The 17,672-nt window shown below is 33.5% G+C and overlaps 2 protein-coding genes across 2 annotated transcripts; one reads left to right on the forward strand and one right to left on the reverse strand.

Annotated features, from left to right (window-relative positions):
* Positions 1 to 7,999: 7,999 nt before the first annotated feature.
* LOC136970088 (alpha-crystallin B chain-like) lies at positions 8,000 to 8,747 on the reverse strand. The gene has a single exon (XM_067264465.1). It carries the CDS (start codon positions 8,663 to 8,665, stop codon positions 8,129 to 8,131), a length of 537 nt encoding a protein of 178 aa, XP_067120566.1. The 5' UTR covers positions 8,666 to 8,747; the 3' UTR covers positions 8,000 to 8,128.
* A 5,407-nt stretch (positions 8,748 to 14,154) lies between these two features.
* On the forward strand, positions 14,155 to 14,903 carry LOC136970089 (alpha-crystallin A chain-like). Its single transcript, XM_067264466.1, has one exon. The coding sequence runs from the start codon at positions 14,271 to 14,273 to the stop codon at positions 14,796 to 14,798; it is 528 nt and encodes a 175-aa protein (XP_067120567.1). The 5' UTR covers positions 14,155 to 14,270; the 3' UTR covers positions 14,799 to 14,903.
* Positions 14,904 to 17,672: the final 2,769 nt, after the last annotated feature.

The raw sequence follows: 17,672 nt of genomic DNA on the forward strand, positions 1-17,672 counted from the left end.
GAAAGTTATTAACCACTCAACAGTGAGCGACGTATATATCCGCAAAAAAAATTCATGTAAAATACCTGGACCATTTCGTGAAGTAGAATTTTCACGAGTGCAGTAGTTGGATTCTCCAACTTTGTTTTTGAATATCCTTTAATTCTCGAGAAATTACAATAAAAGAGAGAAAATTAAAATAAATATGAAATTTTAGAGGGCCATCTAGCGACATAAATCGAATTTAAACCTCTCGCTATCATCTGATTGGTTAAAAAAAATTAAAATTCCTAATTCGCGTCAGAAAAAAGTAGGTGTGACTTCTGTAAATCACGCTATCGCGAGAGCTCCGATGCAACCCGGAAAAGCCGACAGCACATCATCAGTCTAATGGTCTTTGTCTGACCTACTTTTTCTGAAATCAACGTTAGAGTAAAACATAGTAAGGCGTAGTAATTTATAGTAAAACGGTCTTCTCTAATATTCGTAGTGGTTTATAAAGCTTGAATTTCAATTTAACAAGTATTATTTAGTTCGGAAACATTAAAAATACATCATTAGACTAAGTGGGAGAATAACATAGAACTTTATTTTTTAGTATAAAACAATTTACAAAATAAAAGTTCGTATATCGTAATATTACGAAAAAACTAGATCGAAACATACAAAGTCAACAAATTTACTTAAATTCAGTTCATTATACTACTGTCGACGCTTGCCTTTTTCAGTTTCCTCAAACAAAATTCGAAAACTTCAATTAATCCTGTAAACATTTTAAGCGCCATTACTATTTGAATGATACATTATTATATCAAGCCTGAATTTTACATAATTTGTAACTGTGATTACAAATATAACTGAAAAATATTTTTGATATAAACACTACGCCATAATAATCAAAACAAAATTGTTAAAGTATTAATTTTTCTAACATTTTCTGATCGAGTAATACGTAATAATACTTTTTTTATATTAGTCTTGCCATATTCTATATAATTTCTATATTCACATCCATTTAGTTTCATCTAATTACACTTAAAATGTAAAAAAATCTACAAACAAATTAATTTGCTAATAAAGGGACTACTTGCTGATTGAACTTTGTATTATTCTTTGACGTTATTTTACGTAATAGCACTAAATCAGTAGAGATGCTAATTAACAGTCTTATAAACACTAAAAAAACATAGATGTTTTGAAATTAGGACTAGATAATTATATGCACAAGTAAATTAGTGGTCCAATAATACATACTTTCACTTATATCCTATTATATCCACAGATCAGTTCTCGCTAATTGCCGAAAAATAAATTATTTTTCAACTTTTCTTTCTTTAAAGTAGCATATTCTGAAACAAGTTCTAAATTCACAGTAAAATTTCTACTTTTTATCCGTAAAAAACAACGCAAAATGTATGGATCCACGTAATAAAAATTTATCGCAGTGAACTTCGAAAAAAAAACGAGAAACACCAAACCGCACATCTACGAAAATCTGCCGCGAAGTGATGCCTATGAATAGACTGAGAATCAGTGTTCCCAACTTTTCGTAAATAAATGTCGCTACATTTTAAGATAAAAGTCGCTGATTTCGCCACAGATATTTTGAAAAGTCGCTTCTTTGTCGCTACTCAATAAACAACAAATTTTCAAATCGTCGAAAGGCTTTATTACAAAACAAATTTATAGATATAATACAAGAAAAGTTGTACACATAATAGTTGTGTTTAAAAACAATTAACAAAAATAATTGAATTGTTAACAACACGTACGATATATAACTATAATACATATATAACAAAAATGGAAAAACGAAAAAAATAATAGGTTTTAAAACAGACTTCAATCACAGTCGCTTTCGTCTTCTGACGACTGTTTGTCAGTGTCAGCCTCTCTTATTTTAAATGAATACATAGTTTTGTTGATTTTTTAAAAATGTTCTTGAGTAATTTCGTAATTAGTACAACATTAATTTGTATTATGTAACTCAATTTTAATTCTTAACAATGCCGAAGTTAAATTAACTCCAAGACAATTTTTTTTTTTTTTTTTGGTTTTAACGTCAGCCAACATTGAAAATACACGTTTCACATCAGCGTTTCCATGCGGAATAATTAAGGCACTTTGTATCACTTGTACAATGTTTTTAAACAAATACTCGTCGTTGAAATCTTTAATTTCTGCTATTTGGGTCCATAAATCACAAGTATTATCAGGGGCTTTATCAAATCTTAAATAAAGTTTAATTTTTTTTGTATTCATTATCAAGTCTGCCCACATCAATGTCAATTTTCACAATTTCAGTAATTGGTTTTAAATTGCATATTTTATTGGCATTAAAAATATTGTTTTTATTCAAAAAATCTAAATTTTTATTAAAAAGGGGTTTCCAGTTGGAAGTCTTTTAAACGCTTCACTAACTGCTTTTTGGTAAAACTTTAGACATTTCAAAATAAATAATTCATTGTCAGTTTTACTTAAATCATTAATCAGTGCTCTTGTGGTTACCTACAACATTAATTTTTTCGATAGGCAATAGATTATGTGGATTATATACATTAAGAGTTTCAATATTATCATCATAAGCCGATAATACTTTTTATTTGATAAAATTAGAGGCTAATAGTTTCATAAAACGAACACTTTCTATGTAAAGATGAGATATTAAAGACTTTTTCGGATTGGAAGAAGGCATTAAACTCATTGAATAAAGGTAATATTTAAAAAAATAATTGATAAGCTTTAACATACGGATTCTGCATTTGATTAAAATAAACTGACATTGTTGATTTTTTTATTCAAATTCTGCGACTCGAAAAACTTCAAATAATACATCCCATTGATCTATTATACGATCTACACATTTTGATAATGCTAGCCATCGTGCTTTGCTGGGGCGTATTATTTTAAGCTGTGACTTTTCCATATAATCTTGGAACTTAGATGGTATTGATTGTCGCTTTGCACTTCAAGAAAAATATGTATATAAACTTTGCAGTAAATTTTCAATATTAAATGGTATCTCATCAGCAGCACTAACATCTACTAGGTGCACACTGTGACAAATGTAGGAATTTATTATATTATTATTGGCTAACAAGTGGGTTTTAAAAGATTCTTTGTCTCCTATACCCGTAAGAAGATCCCGGAAAGCATTTCCCCTAGGCAGATCGCCCACGTGTCCAGTTGCTGTAACTTAACTACTGTAAACAAACCGTCTTGTTTTATTTTTTGCAAATTCGTCAATAATTTCGGCAGTATCAATTCGACTAAAAATTTCCTGCTCTATATACAGAATGGCCATATTATTTAATCTTTCGTCTCCCATAGTACTCCTTAAATAATTTTTACCCACTTTAAAATAGAAACCGACCTTCTCCTGATGCGTTAGCTGAGGGAATTGTTTAAAAAGTTTTCAATAATATTTCAACATTCGGAATTGTGCAAGACATTTCTTTTGTTCAGACAATGCAACTGAGGTATACACCACATATGCGTACGACTATAAAGCAGAAAATGATATCATAGAATTACTGCACGCCTTTTATAACCTCGGGACTAAGATTCTATTCGGGAGTTACCACGTTTTCAATTTAGCAATTTGAAAAATTTTCCGGGCAGATTTATTTTTGTTCCAAAATGTACTTTTACAGATTTTTAACCCTGCACACTGTAGAAAAATCTAAAATTACAGTTTTGTCTATCGTAATAATATTAGTCGTTGCCAGAGAGCGCTATAAAGTAGAGAAAAGTCTGTAAATTTGAAAACTATAAAAATAAATTTATATTTCTCAAAAAAAAAAAAAAAAATTAAAAGTTGCTATTATTGGCTGATTTGTTTGCAGTCACAGGACAGTACACAGCGACGTGTACGTCGCTATGTCCCTCTAAAAGTCACTATTGTGGCGACAAGTCGCCACGGTTGGGAACACTGCTGAGAATGCTCCTGTTCAATGTCACGTGACCAAAGGTTTCGGTGTTTTTTCAGGAAAAATTTACGTTTCAAAAAATTCTTCCATGAAACCCGATGAATTTAATTAATACAATGTAAACTAAATCTGTTTAATAAAGATTAATAATTTACCATTATAATTATGCAAATTAGATATAAAAAAGATCAATGCGCAAAATCTCCTGCCAACTATGTCACGGGCGGACTTACAATGTCACGTGCCATTGAAACTTCCCTGCTAAACACTAAAAATTTTATATTAATATAATTTTTTTATTAATCCAGTCAAATTTAAACGATATAAAATGTCTAGATCTGTTTAATAAAGATTTGTAATGTGCTATCACAAATATGCAAATCAGATATGAAAAAGATCACTGGGTAATCTCCCGCCAAAGCGATAAATATAGAACGATCACGTGATCAACAGCTAACACCAAGAAATAAGAAGAAATATGATTAAAATTTAATGTTTGTGTACAAATTAGTAAATTGTAACAAATTTCATCAAAGACAACAGAATAATTTTCAGTTTACAAAAACTGTATGATAAATGATTATTTCTTCGAAAGAAGTCGATATACCAGGGTGGCCAACAAGTCGATCGGGAAGCCAATTTTGGTCGATCACTCGCGATGTCTTTATGTGTTACACTTGTAACCGAACACAACGCCTGAACGTAACACACAAACGCAACAGTATGCATGCAGTTATGACTCCACTCATAGAAAAACACAGCCATTTAGCTTGAATATTTGGTACTGTCATATGGTAGCTTCTTTTCTTTAGTACAGGTATTAACAATATTACTACTTTTCCCATTATTATTAAGGTAATAAAATAAATTTCAAATCTGTCTTTATCTGTAGCTAATTTGAATTAATAAATACAGTATTGTTAATAATTACTCATGTGGTTTTAATTCTCCTAGATATGAGTTTTTTGGCCCGTTAAATAATTATGTTGTTTTTTATGTAGGTAGATATACAGGGTGTTTCAGTACGACGTGCACTCCCGCGATTGATAGATTAACAGAGAATAAGTTTAAAAATCTTATATCATTCTTCCATGATAAATTTTCCTGGCCCACAAAAAATCGTGAAAGAAATCTTAAAATCAAATTATCAGCCATACTGAGCATTTTTATAACAACTTTTTCATATTTACGAACGCATAGCACCATAACTTATACCTCAATTGATAAAAAAATTAAATTATATTTTAAGTTACTAAAAATCTATCTTGAAAGATTTTTTAGGTACCGCCTGTACGGAATGAACTCGTAGCTGCAAATATCAAAAGTTGGGTCTGGAAATTTATTTTTTTTATGAGCCTTATATCTCGAAAACCTCATAAATGATTTTAAAAAATAAAAGAAAAATAGTTTTGAATATATTTCGCTTATCAACCCATAGCTCGCAGGAGTGCACCTCGTACTGAAACACAGTTAGGGAATTCGATCCCGGCCTTATTTCTAATCCTGGGATTTCGGGATTATATTTAGTCAATCCCGGGATCCCGGGATTATTTCGGTATTGAGGGTTAATAAAAATAAAAATAAGAAAATCTTAACAGAAATCAGCTCTTTAATCAACAAATCAAAATTTAGACAAAAATCAATGTATTTTATGGAATACACCTAGCTAATCTAATCACTCTAACTAATGTGAAGCCCGAGCGATACTCGAGCTCATGTGTTTTTGATATCATAAAAATGTCAAATCAAGGGATCAAGCTTTTGATTCTGATGCTCGTAGAAATTGGAAGGAAACTTTAAATCGGGAAATATTAAAACTATTAATCGAGAGAAAAATGTTCTTTTTTTAACCTTAAAAGGAGATGCAGCGCTGATATTATGTATCAGACTTATAAGAATTCGAAACAATTGAATACGAGCAGAGGTTTCAAGTTGCGATTAAATTCCCTTGATCGGAATAAAACACAGTGTCGAATTTAAACCTTTCATAGCTCGAAATGGTCGGTCGTCTGCCTAGAGACAGGAAACCGACCAATCAGGAGCTGGAGATCCAGGGGAGAAAGATCTTATAAAAACCTGGATCTCAAGGGCAAAGCAGACTTGTCTCTGCCTCCCCTTGTGAAGACTTGTCTCTGCCTCCCCTTGTGAAGACTTCTCCCAGCTTCTGTCCGTGTCAACCACTGTTCAGACTTTCCCCAGCTAACAACTATAATCAACTGTCCAGACTTTTCCCTGCCTCTACAAGTGGACACCATCCGATTGAACTTCGGGCTTTCACCATTCGTCACAACCTCCCACGGTCGAGCATCAACTGTCTGCCCCGGGGCCAACAACCGAACCATCAAGAGCAACCAGAAGACAAGACACGCAAGACACACTAGATTGTAAGACTTAGTGTAAATAAACGGGTTTGTTTGTCACTGCAGCTATTTGCCTCACTTTCCTTCACCCCACATACGATAAGTCCTGACATTTGGAAATCACGAATTCGGCGACCTCACACTAATCAGACTTAGAGTCAGACTAACCAGACTTAAAATCACTCATTCTTCATGTTAAAGTTATTCATTTTCAAGCATCAATGAGATCTCTTTAAACTTACATAAATTGAAAAAATCCTTTATGTAACAAACTATGCAAATAGACGTTGAAAATTCACAAAAATCTCTCTTAACATCGACTAAATAGACGACTTTCATGTAACAACCTAGTAAGTAGGTAGTAAAGTTTCTTAGCAAAAATATTTCAAAATAATATTAATCAGTCACATTTTTCTTAAATATAAAGAAAACTAATCTAATAGGAATATTCTAATTTGAATTGCGAAAATATGATCTGAGAAATAACAACGCATCCAGTGTCTCATCACCAAGTCTGCTTCTCAATTTGTTGCACATATATGCTGCAACAACCAGAGGTTGGTGGAAGCGCTCACTTAGGGTGATGATATTCCTCCATTAAATGACTTATTAGAATTTTTGAAGGGTCATGTTAGAACTCTACAGCCAACCAAAAGTGCTCTCGACTGCGCCAGAAAATCGATTGGCGCCCGCGAAAATTCAAAAATACAAAAATGAAGTAGGCCTATATTACCAGGTAACCCAGTGAGAAGTGCTTGCCTATCATTTTAGTTCAAAATATAAGAAGTTTTATATTAACAGAATTGCTTGCCTATCATTTTAAGAGCACTGGCACTGAAGTTTCGCTTCATGCAGTCTATTCTGCAACCTTTTTAAAATGATGTCAATCCCGAAAATCTCGGGATCAGGAAAACTTAATCCCGAAAATTTCGGGACCAAAAAGTGGTCGGGATCCCGGGATCCCGGTATCAAAACCTCTAAACACAGTGTATAAACATAGTATGTATTTGACACCTCCCCCTCTCCATTTAGACTATGCCAATGACAACAAGTCGATCGCGACACATTTTTAAGATAAAAAGTAGATCTTATGTACACAAAAGTTGGCCACCCCTGATATACACGAATAAATAATAAGTATTTAATAATGTTTTTATCCATTTTAAGTTGATATTGTAAAAATTAAGCTATTTAATTTGTGTTTGGCTTTTATAATTTAGAGTTTCCGAGTACTTTACTGTGAAATTCAATTTAGTAAACAGCAACAAAGATAAGCTATTAAATAAAAACAGGACAATATAATAATTTTTACGTAAATTGAGTGCAAATAAAACGAATTCTATCAAAGATGGGATGAATAAGCTGACATCCCTCGAACACAAGGTATAATTCATTGTCATTTTCAGCCTAGTTCGTACTTCGACTGTTTTATGTTGGTAAAAAGTTAATGTTTAAGATAAAAGTACATGTTCTTAGTGATGAAAGATAAAAGTACATGTTCTTAGTGATGAAAGATAAAAGTATCGAAATATAATATTCACATATAAAAATATTCATATATGTCGATATGTCGTAGTGCTAAAATTACCGAAACAACACCAATTAAAATATTTTATTCATCGTCATTTAGGACTAATTTCACTTCGTACTTAAGAGCTTTCGACAGAAATCGACAAAGTTTTAAATCAAAACGAAAATACAGAAAAATTAAATGACACACAAGAGTTCCAATTAATTAATTAATGCCTTTTATTAAATTGAAGAAAACGTAGAAAATAATCACATAATATACAGTTTAGAAGGCCTACTATAGGCTAATAACATAATAAATTAAGGGATTTTACAATAAACCAGGAAAAATTACTCTTTGGGGCTCTCTTCTGTTTTCTCAGTCTCCGTCACTGCAGGAGTCTTCTGCACGGTTATAGGAACAACTCTCTCGTTAGGAGGTAACTCTTCACACTTCTTGGGAGCTTCCACCGTCAACACTCCATCGGCACTCAGCGACGAGGTCACCTTCTCGGGGTCAACCTCCTTAGGAAGGACATATCTCCGAGTGAACTCCCTGGACACGAACCCGTGTTGATCCACTTTCTCCTCGTGTTTTCCGTGTATCACCACGCAATTGTCTACGGTTTTGACAGTTATGTCCTCCGGAGAGAAGTGACTGACATCGGTCATGACTTGGAACCGATCTTTGGTGTTCATAACCTCCGACACGCCGGAAGTAGAATCTTGACGACTGGTCTGACGTCGGGGCCGTACGAGGTAACCGCGATACAACCTGGGAGGGAAGAAATCGTCGTCCGTCAGTCCTAAAGCGAAGTGTTGATCGAATAATCGTCGCGGATAATCCCACGTGTCGCCCAGTAAAGCGGGTAGCAGCAGTCCGGCCATTTTCGCATAAATCTTGGTAGTCACAGACAAGATTTGGCTCGCCCCTCGCCGTCACCGGTACTTAAAGGAGAGCGGAAAGTTCTCGAACATTCTGGCAAGTGTGCGCATGAGCAGCAGAGCGTTCGTTGTGAGGCGTGACGTCGTCGATAAAAGTGACCTGGATGCGTTGCTAGAAAGTTCTAGCGCTTTCTAGGTCGACATGCGACGATAATGCTCGGTTTATCGATAAATTTCGTAGTAAAAGTATTATTATTTAGTTTATTCTAAATAAATAATACTTTAGAAAAATAATATAAAAGAATAAAACGACCTTTAAACTAAAGTGATATTAAACTTAACGGCAGATTCTCTAGTACGGGGCCCGTTTAGGCTCCATATCAGGCCCGCACTTTGTCAGAGCCTTTTTTAAATTACGGTAGGCCTATGTTTTGATTTACCGAATAATGAATACGACCCGCGTCTGACGTACAGTATAATGTAAAGTACTTGATTGGCTTTTTGCTGCTTTTGAGTTCGAAACAAACCCCTGCTGTAGAAATTACATAATTTTTAAATTATTGAATGATTTGTATTTTCTTTAAAGTATTACAATTTATAGAGAAACAATTTGAAAGTACGACAAATATTACGAACGCCACGCATTCAATCACATATTGCAAAATTAAATAATTTTTGTGACGGTAAATTCTGCCTAATTATGAAAAATAAACAAAAGCACTGAATTTTACACTTAGGCAATCGATTCGACTTCCGAAATGTGTTACGTTTCTTAAATGAACGAAGGATTTAATGTTACAAAGGTAATTAATTTTTTTGTATAAACGCTGATTAGCCTTCAATCAAATGGAACAAGCGATTTTACTACCTGAAAGATTACAAAATTCAATAAGAATCTCATTTTAACAGAATTACGAACCTAAAACTTATTGCATCTTCTCTGATACTATTGAGAGAAGGGTTTCTCATTTCCCTTTTTGCTTGTCGTGGGATTCCGGGATAAAGCTGAACTTCCGTTTTATCCCGGGATAGAACGAATTATTTTTAAGATATACAAAATATCATGAAACCAAATGGTATAATTATTTTTTTATTTTTTAAAGTAATTTAATACGTTCCACAACCTCTAAATCATATTAATAATGCTGTGTAAGATATTTATTAAAAGTTACCTTTGAATTACGTAGAAATTTTTATAAATAGAAAAAATTTATTAAAGTTTGCTGGAAACTGCATACAACAACAACAAAAAGCCTTTGAACTGAGTTGGGGAAAAAATGAACTTAGATCAAACTTCTAACTTAAAAAGTAATTTTCATTTTTAAATAAAACGTAATACAAAATATGATTGTAAATTTTTTAAATAAGATTTTAAAAAGCAAAGATGGTAAACACTCCAATCACTCGATCTGGTTCTTAATTAATGAAAAGCCTGCTACCAAGAATGCCCTTTCCGATTCAATTGATGAGGGTGGAATCGTCTTTAATGCATTTAAAAGACAGATGACGTGTTTTTTCACCTGTAGCCTAGAAGATTTTCAGTTCGTTTTCGAGATTGTAGTACTTCTTTCATTCTCTAGTATTTTTGATTTGTCTACGCTGCTTTAATAGAAACATCAGGCTTATAGCCCAATAATTCGGCAGTTCGTTTGCCTTTAATAATCGGATTTATGAAGAAAAACGTCATACTTGCAGACTTGGTACTCGTTTGTATCCTGGCCCAATTTGCACAACTTGGCGTTACGCAGTTATTGAAGCTGCTGGGTATGGTTAAAAATTAAGACAGGGTAAGCACAATTATTCCAGATATTACAGATTCTGGCAAGTAAAGAATATTCAATCCTGCCACAAATAAGCTACATATTGATTATTGACTATTTGTGACATGCCATAACGAGCAACAATTTAAAAAACTAATAAGTAGGTTTAAAATTAATAAATACAAATGTATTCTGACAGTTTATGAGTTAATTATACTTTCTATTTGCAAAATTTCCTCAACCTTAAAAATTCACTTTTTTCTTATTTTGTGTTAAGAAATTTGCGGAATTTCCCGGGTTAAAAAAACAATCGGGATCCCGGGTTCCCGTTTGAGAAACCCTAATTGAGAGTATTAGATGTTTGCTGGAAAGTTGCCTCGCAGGCTAACAGTTAAATATATTTATTTTTGCAGTTCATTCGTGTTAGCATTATTTATATTAATATAGATTTGTTCATATCATCAAATAGTCGCTGAAAATTCTATATAATGGCTGAGATATATTTCCATTAGGAACGAATTAAGTCTTCATAATTTGTCGGAGAATTTATAAAAGCAGTTTTCTTTTGGATATTCTATGAAGATTACCGTTTCCGTTTCGCAAACGCTTTAATTCTTTAATTCCTTTTTAGACTTCTCTCGTAAATTTTGTTCTTAATGGTGGGCAATTAATTAATCCTTCGTTTTGACTGAAAAACTGAGCTGTTGTCGAAACTGTGAGGGTTGTAAAAACCCATCGAAATTACAAACAATTATGAAGTTCCGAAGTCGAGAAATAGCGAAGGTTAAACCGGAACAAGAAATTATATCGGAGATAGACCAGACACAAAGGAAACTTTCTTAAAACTTATCTTAAAACAAACGCGACTCGATGACGAACAACGGATTGGGATGTCAACCGAGAGAGAAGGAGCTTTGTCTAGGTGCTCGCATACTAGCGTCGGAATCGGGAAACAAAACTCTATTATTAAGGAGCAGGTAAATAGCTGCAGAGACATCTGGCAGACAGCTTGGGGACAAAACGTCAAAGGGAGAGCCATAATGGCGTAGAATACGAGCGCGGACTTCAAAGGCTCCGTCAACCCCTCTCGACCCGGATCGGTCTCGGGTTTCGGGAAAATCTTATAAAACCCCCGGATCTCAAGGTCGAAGGCGGTTTCTCTCCAGTCAAGACTGTCCGAAGATCCCGTGAAACCAACTCTTCAGTCTACAGCAGCCGACAGAACTCCTCATCCGCTACGACAGGACCCCATCCATTCATACACCGGTGCCACAAGAAAAGTGTCTCTCCGAAATCGACCTAAGAAGCCCGGAACGTTCCAAACGTCACCATACCAACATTACCATAACGATCTAGATCGTGTTGTACCTCGATAATATGTAAGTCAGTGGCGTAGCGTAGTGGGGGCGGCAGGGGCGGCACTTTTAGGGGGCGGAAAAATTTCACAATAAATAATAATATCTTGTAAAAATTTTTGTAATAAAAATGTGTGATTATCATATTGCAAAACATATATACATGACTTTTTTATTTGTAACCTGTACAATACACAATAATGATGATTGTTCTTGCCGAAATGTTCTTTAGAATTACTGTACTGTATATTTTAGTCTTTTAAATTGAGATACCTAAATAAGGGGGCGGCAAAATTTTCCTCCGCCCCGGGCGGCTGATTTCCACGCTACGCCACTGATGTAAGTTAACTTAGTTGTTAGAATAAACGATTTTGTGTAAGACACTTGTCATCTTTGTCTCCTACCGCCACCACCCACATACGATTTCGACTCTAGGTTTTCCTGACGCGTGATTAACTGTTTTCCCCTGGAAGTCGGCCACCTTACAAAACTTTAAAGAAATTATCCAACAATTGGCCTTTCCTCTTAGTGTTTTTCCTGATCCAAATATCAATTTTCGTGTAAACAACAGGCAAAAGTTTGTCGTTCTCGCTCTTGATCATTTTGTTCTCCAGAACGAGTAAGTTACATATTATAGACGATCACCGAGCCTATTTGACCTAAACCTCAAATTTATGGAGCTCCAAAATCATATTTTATAAACTATTCATTGCTTCTGAGAAAATATGTACAAACTACATGTATATCGATCACGTGTCATTCTTCTACATGAGAGTGGATATTTACAGTAGTAACCAAGGTCTGTCTAGACCTTGGTAATAACGCTGAACGACGCTGCCATCTGTTGAATTATAAACGAAATAAAAAAAATCTTTATCTTAGAATGAATGGGATGTTCCTTTTAAATTTTAAACAGATCGCTTCTTCCATCCAATCTCGTTTCTCTTGCTATCTGATCCGTTACGTCTGATCATCACGAAACAATCATGGAAAAACGAAAGCATAAATTTCGTATCCATCCACTTTCCCACCTACCTGTGCGCGTGGAGAGTGGAAACACTATTCAAGGTGTGTTTGAGGTCGAATGATTGTTTCTTGTGGCATATTGATGCCACACATTTATCATCTATCAAACTAATAAGTCGATAAGTCGAGATAGACGCTCCATAAGTCCTCAGCAGTCATTAATTGGTAGAGTGGGAATCAAAGTTTCATCTAAGTTTCATAAGCACTACAAGTCTTGAAAGTTCTTAACAATCTACTTGTTCTTGATTCTTTTACCTTAACTCTTCCCTAATTTATAGGCAATGAATGGCCTCGAACGTTCCGGAAATACCACACACATCATCTGTTGGTAGTTGCCGTAATGGCGATGTGCCAGTCAATTATTTTCACTTCATACATTTATGTCCTACTTTATTTTAAAAACACGCATTATAATTTTTTTTATAATTTAGTTTATTCTGTTAATTACTGAATTAGAAGTTAACTTAAGATAGAAGCAGGTAAATTCATTTAAGCCTATTCGTAGGCCTCAAGTGTCTCCAATCGTTTTACTTCATTTTATTGTGGCGAAACATTAATTGCAGGATAAATTTTCATAAAATGATAATACTTATCTGAAGATAACAACAATTCGAGTTGGACGCAGACAACTTATCAAGGTCATTTTACAGTCACAACACAGTTGAGTCACGAGTGATAAAGAGAGAATGATCGAGAAAGTTCTCTATAAATATCAGTAGCGTACACCAGTGGTTCTTAATCTTTTTTTATACTCGCGGCCCACCAAATATTTCATAATATTTTTGTGACCCCATTTTTTTAATAATAATTTATATTTGTTAAATTATCTATAATAAATTGACTTTTTTATTATTGCTTTATTTTTTATATAATAAATGTAAATCATAACTTTATTATTTCATTATCTATTTAAATAACATTCAAACTTCACAATTAAACATGAAAACTCATTAATTTTTAACAAAAAATAAAATAAGAAACATGTCACTAAATCGATCCAATGTCGATGCTAAAACTAAAACACCCACAACTTGTAAAGATTTTGCATATCTTTTGCAAAAATATTTAAATTTTCAAAGACTACTATTTTTCCTAATTATTTTTAAAATTGCAAGCATTAATAGTTTCTTAGAATTGCTTTGGAATAAAAGAAGTAAATACTGCGGTGTAAGTAGCATATTTGCATTTATTTCTTCTGTACTAACAAAGTTGTATGTAGGAAGAAATAAAAAAACTAAATAGGAAAATTTTATCTTTCTTATTTCATTTTTCAGTACGATATTCGGTTATACATCAATTTTCTTTTTATTATATTCTGAAGGAAATTTTGCATAATTTGGCGGCCCCCGGCAAACTTCTTACGGACCCCCAGGGGACCGCGGCCCCCCTGTTAAGAATCAATGGCGTCACATTTAATTCAAATACGAGAAGTTGTCGCCATAAAGTGATTTGTTTTCACAAGTTAAAATGTCTCGATTGCTGTTACCCGCTTTACTGGGCGACACGTGGGATTATCCACGACGATTATTCGATCAACACTTCGCTTTAGGACTGACGGACGACGATTTCTTCCCTCCCAGGTTGTATCGCGGTTACCTCGTACGGCCCCGACGTCAGACCAGTCGTCAAGATTCTACTTCCGGCGTGTCGGAGGTTATGAACACCAAAGACCGGTTCCAAGTCATGACCGACGTCAGTCACTTCTCTCCGGAGGACATAACTGTCAAAACCGTAGACAATTATGTGGTGATACACGGAAAGCACGAGGAGAAAGTGGATCAACACGGATTCGTCTCCAGAGAGTTTACACGAAGGTATGTCCTTCCTAACGGGGTTGACTCCGAGAAGGTAACATCGTCGCTGAGTGCCGATGGAGAGTTGACGGTGGAAGTTTCCAAGAAGTGTGAAGAATTGCGTTCTAACGAGAGAGTTGTACCTATAACTACACAGAAGGCTCCTGCAGTAACAGAGAAAGCAGAAGCTACATCTAAATAATACTTTGTATCATTAACTCACAAATTTAACTTAGTGTGTACCGAATACAACGAGAGCCAACTGATGATGTAAATTATATATTTTTCTATAATTTATTAAATTAATAAAAGCCATGTAATAAATTTAAATCGTCTGAATTTTTTTTCTTCTTCAAATGCAGGAATAACAGTTTTATTTATTTCTAGAATTTTTACAAAAGCTTAAAAAGTGAAGTAATTCATAACTTATAGATTGATAAAATCGTGTAATGATGATTTCTGAATGTTTTACAAGATCTAAATCCTAATTCGCTAATTCGCTGATGAGATTTCTATAAAAACCAGAAAACATGCGTTTTATCAACAATAACTTGAGATAGTTGGATGTGTTCCAGATGAAACATTTAAACAGTGAAAAGTTTGTGTGGAAATTGCTGCATTGCAGAATTAATGCTACAGTTTTATTCGAGGCATTCCTTTATTTTGATTCAAGAAATGGCCACTGTCATTCCCTTAAAAAGAAAAAAATTCCTGTAAATTGATAAAAATATAACCAGATTTCGAAAATATAATCCATTATTTTTGTTTCTAACACACGATGCAGTGTAATCCAGCGACCACTTGGCTTATTTTCATCTTTATTTCAGTTGAACTGAAATAAAGATGAAAAAAAAAAGAATCAAAATAAAGGAATACCTCGAATAAAACTGCAGCATTAATTCTACAATGCAGCAACTTCCACACAAATTTTTCACTGTTTAAATGTTTCATCTGGAACACATCCAACTATCGCAAGTTATTGTTGATAAAACGCATGTTTTCTGGTTTTTATAGAAATCTCAACTGAAATGAAGATGAAAATAAGCCAAGTGGTCGCTGCATTACACTGCATCGTGTGTTAGAAACAATAATAGAAATACGACACGGTTTCAAGTTATCAAAACCATTATTTTCACTTTTATTCGTTTTGGATTTCCTTTTGTACACAATAAATCCCCTTTTTAACGCTTTTACCGTTGGTTTTTGGAGAACAGTCGTAAAGCGAGCGGTTCTATTTTTCATAAGCTCGGTATTATAAATCGAGACTACATACCCGGGAATAACATATTTTAACAATATAATACCCTATATTTCTAGGCCAATAAAAATGTTATATTTTTATTGGCCTAGAAATATGGCCAATAAAAATATAACATTTTCTACAATTATAATAAGAAATTTATAACAATCATAAAAGTTGTAGTCGTAAAGCCGATTTTTATTAAAACTTTTTATATAAATTTTAAAAAATTTATATTTATTTTGTATTAAATATGTACAGAGTAAAGGGTCTGAATAGGATTTTCTATTAGAGGAGAAAAAAAATTAATTAAATCAATATTATAGAAATATATAGATATATATGTAAATATAAACGTTGACATATTCATCTAAGTCAATTCAATTTTCCTATTTCCAAAGGTCAACATTTGCCTTTGCAAAGAAGTCGATTTAAAACCACTATATACACAAAAACATGCATCTCATATATATAAATTTACCTTTTGAGTTAAGTAAATAATTCAATTTACTTTATTTCTACACCAAAAAAATATAGAAATATTTATATTCCTCATCCTGTAAATAGGTAACCTTTTGTTCGGATCATAACGTGAATGCTTTACTTACATTTCTATGTTTTCTTATGAGTTAGGTATACTTTTGCACCTGATTATGCGTTTGTATAAGATTCAGACCCTAAAAACATTGATCTATAAATGATTCCCAATGTCAAAAAATTTGAAAAATTCATTTTATTTTCAAAGATTATCTACATTCTGTAGCTTAAATATTGATTGGACTTGATAAGTCAATGGCTAATCTCTCGCATGATGATAAATTTGAAAAAAAATTGTAGACATAAATTCCCACTGTCGTCCGTCCATTGTCTGTCTTTCCTTAATCTCGAGAATAGACGTAGTAGATAAATGAAAGCCAACACCAGATGTGGAAACATTAGGGGTAGAAGACCCTGATTAACTATATACAAACTTCTGATATAAACCGAAAATCACGTTATTTCATATCAAAATATTTCCCCTGAAAGCAGTTAATAGATGACAGGCATGACTCTATTGTTAAAAGAAATGTATGATGTACAGGGGCAAGACAGTAGGCCCTACAGTATTAATTTGAGATGAAGAGCATATATCTTATATTAAATAAATTAAAAATACGATTAAAAATTGCAGCCGGGCATTGTGACGATGTCACAATTTATAATTGCTCGTTCTTCATATATTTGTGGGTGTTTCATATATTAACACATTACCAAAACTTAGTGATGGAGCATTTTTTTGAGAGCCCACACATATAGGTATAACTCCCGTATGAGCTCTCAAGTGTATTGACCCATTAACCTTGCAAATTAACAATACAGCTACTGTACTGTACATCTCTTTGCGTTTACTGTGTATTACCAACTTTCTACTTTTGAGTTAGTTTTCCGGGTTATTTTTACAATTCTACGTTTAAATAGAAAGTTTTTCTTACAGAAATCTTCTCGAAAGGCAGATGTAAACATGTAAACATAAGGGCAAATTGCTTTATCCCATTTAAAACTAATTGAAATTGTTTGTATCAACAAGAAATTATTCAATTGTCCCTGGTTTTGCGCCGTACCATGCAGTTTTAGTCACAGTTTACGTACATCACCACATAATTATCGGTTGTGTTTTCCTGATAGGTGCGATTGACACGTAATTCACACCATTTTCAGGATTCTAGAAATTACTTTAATGAGTCATGCACCTTTAATTGGCAGTTGTACAGCTCCTAAAGCTCTTACACGTGTTAATAATTAATAATAAACTATATAAAACGAAACAAATTATAAGTTTTGATAGTAAATTATTGT

The sequence above is a fragment of the Centruroides vittatus genome, unplaced genomic scaffold, assembly GCF_030686945.1.
Source record: "Centruroides vittatus isolate TY-2023 unplaced genomic scaffold, ASM3068694v2 contig_19, whole genome shotgun sequence".
Taxonomy (NCBI): Eukaryota; Metazoa; Arthropoda; class Arachnida; order Scorpiones; family Buthidae; genus Centruroides; species Centruroides vittatus.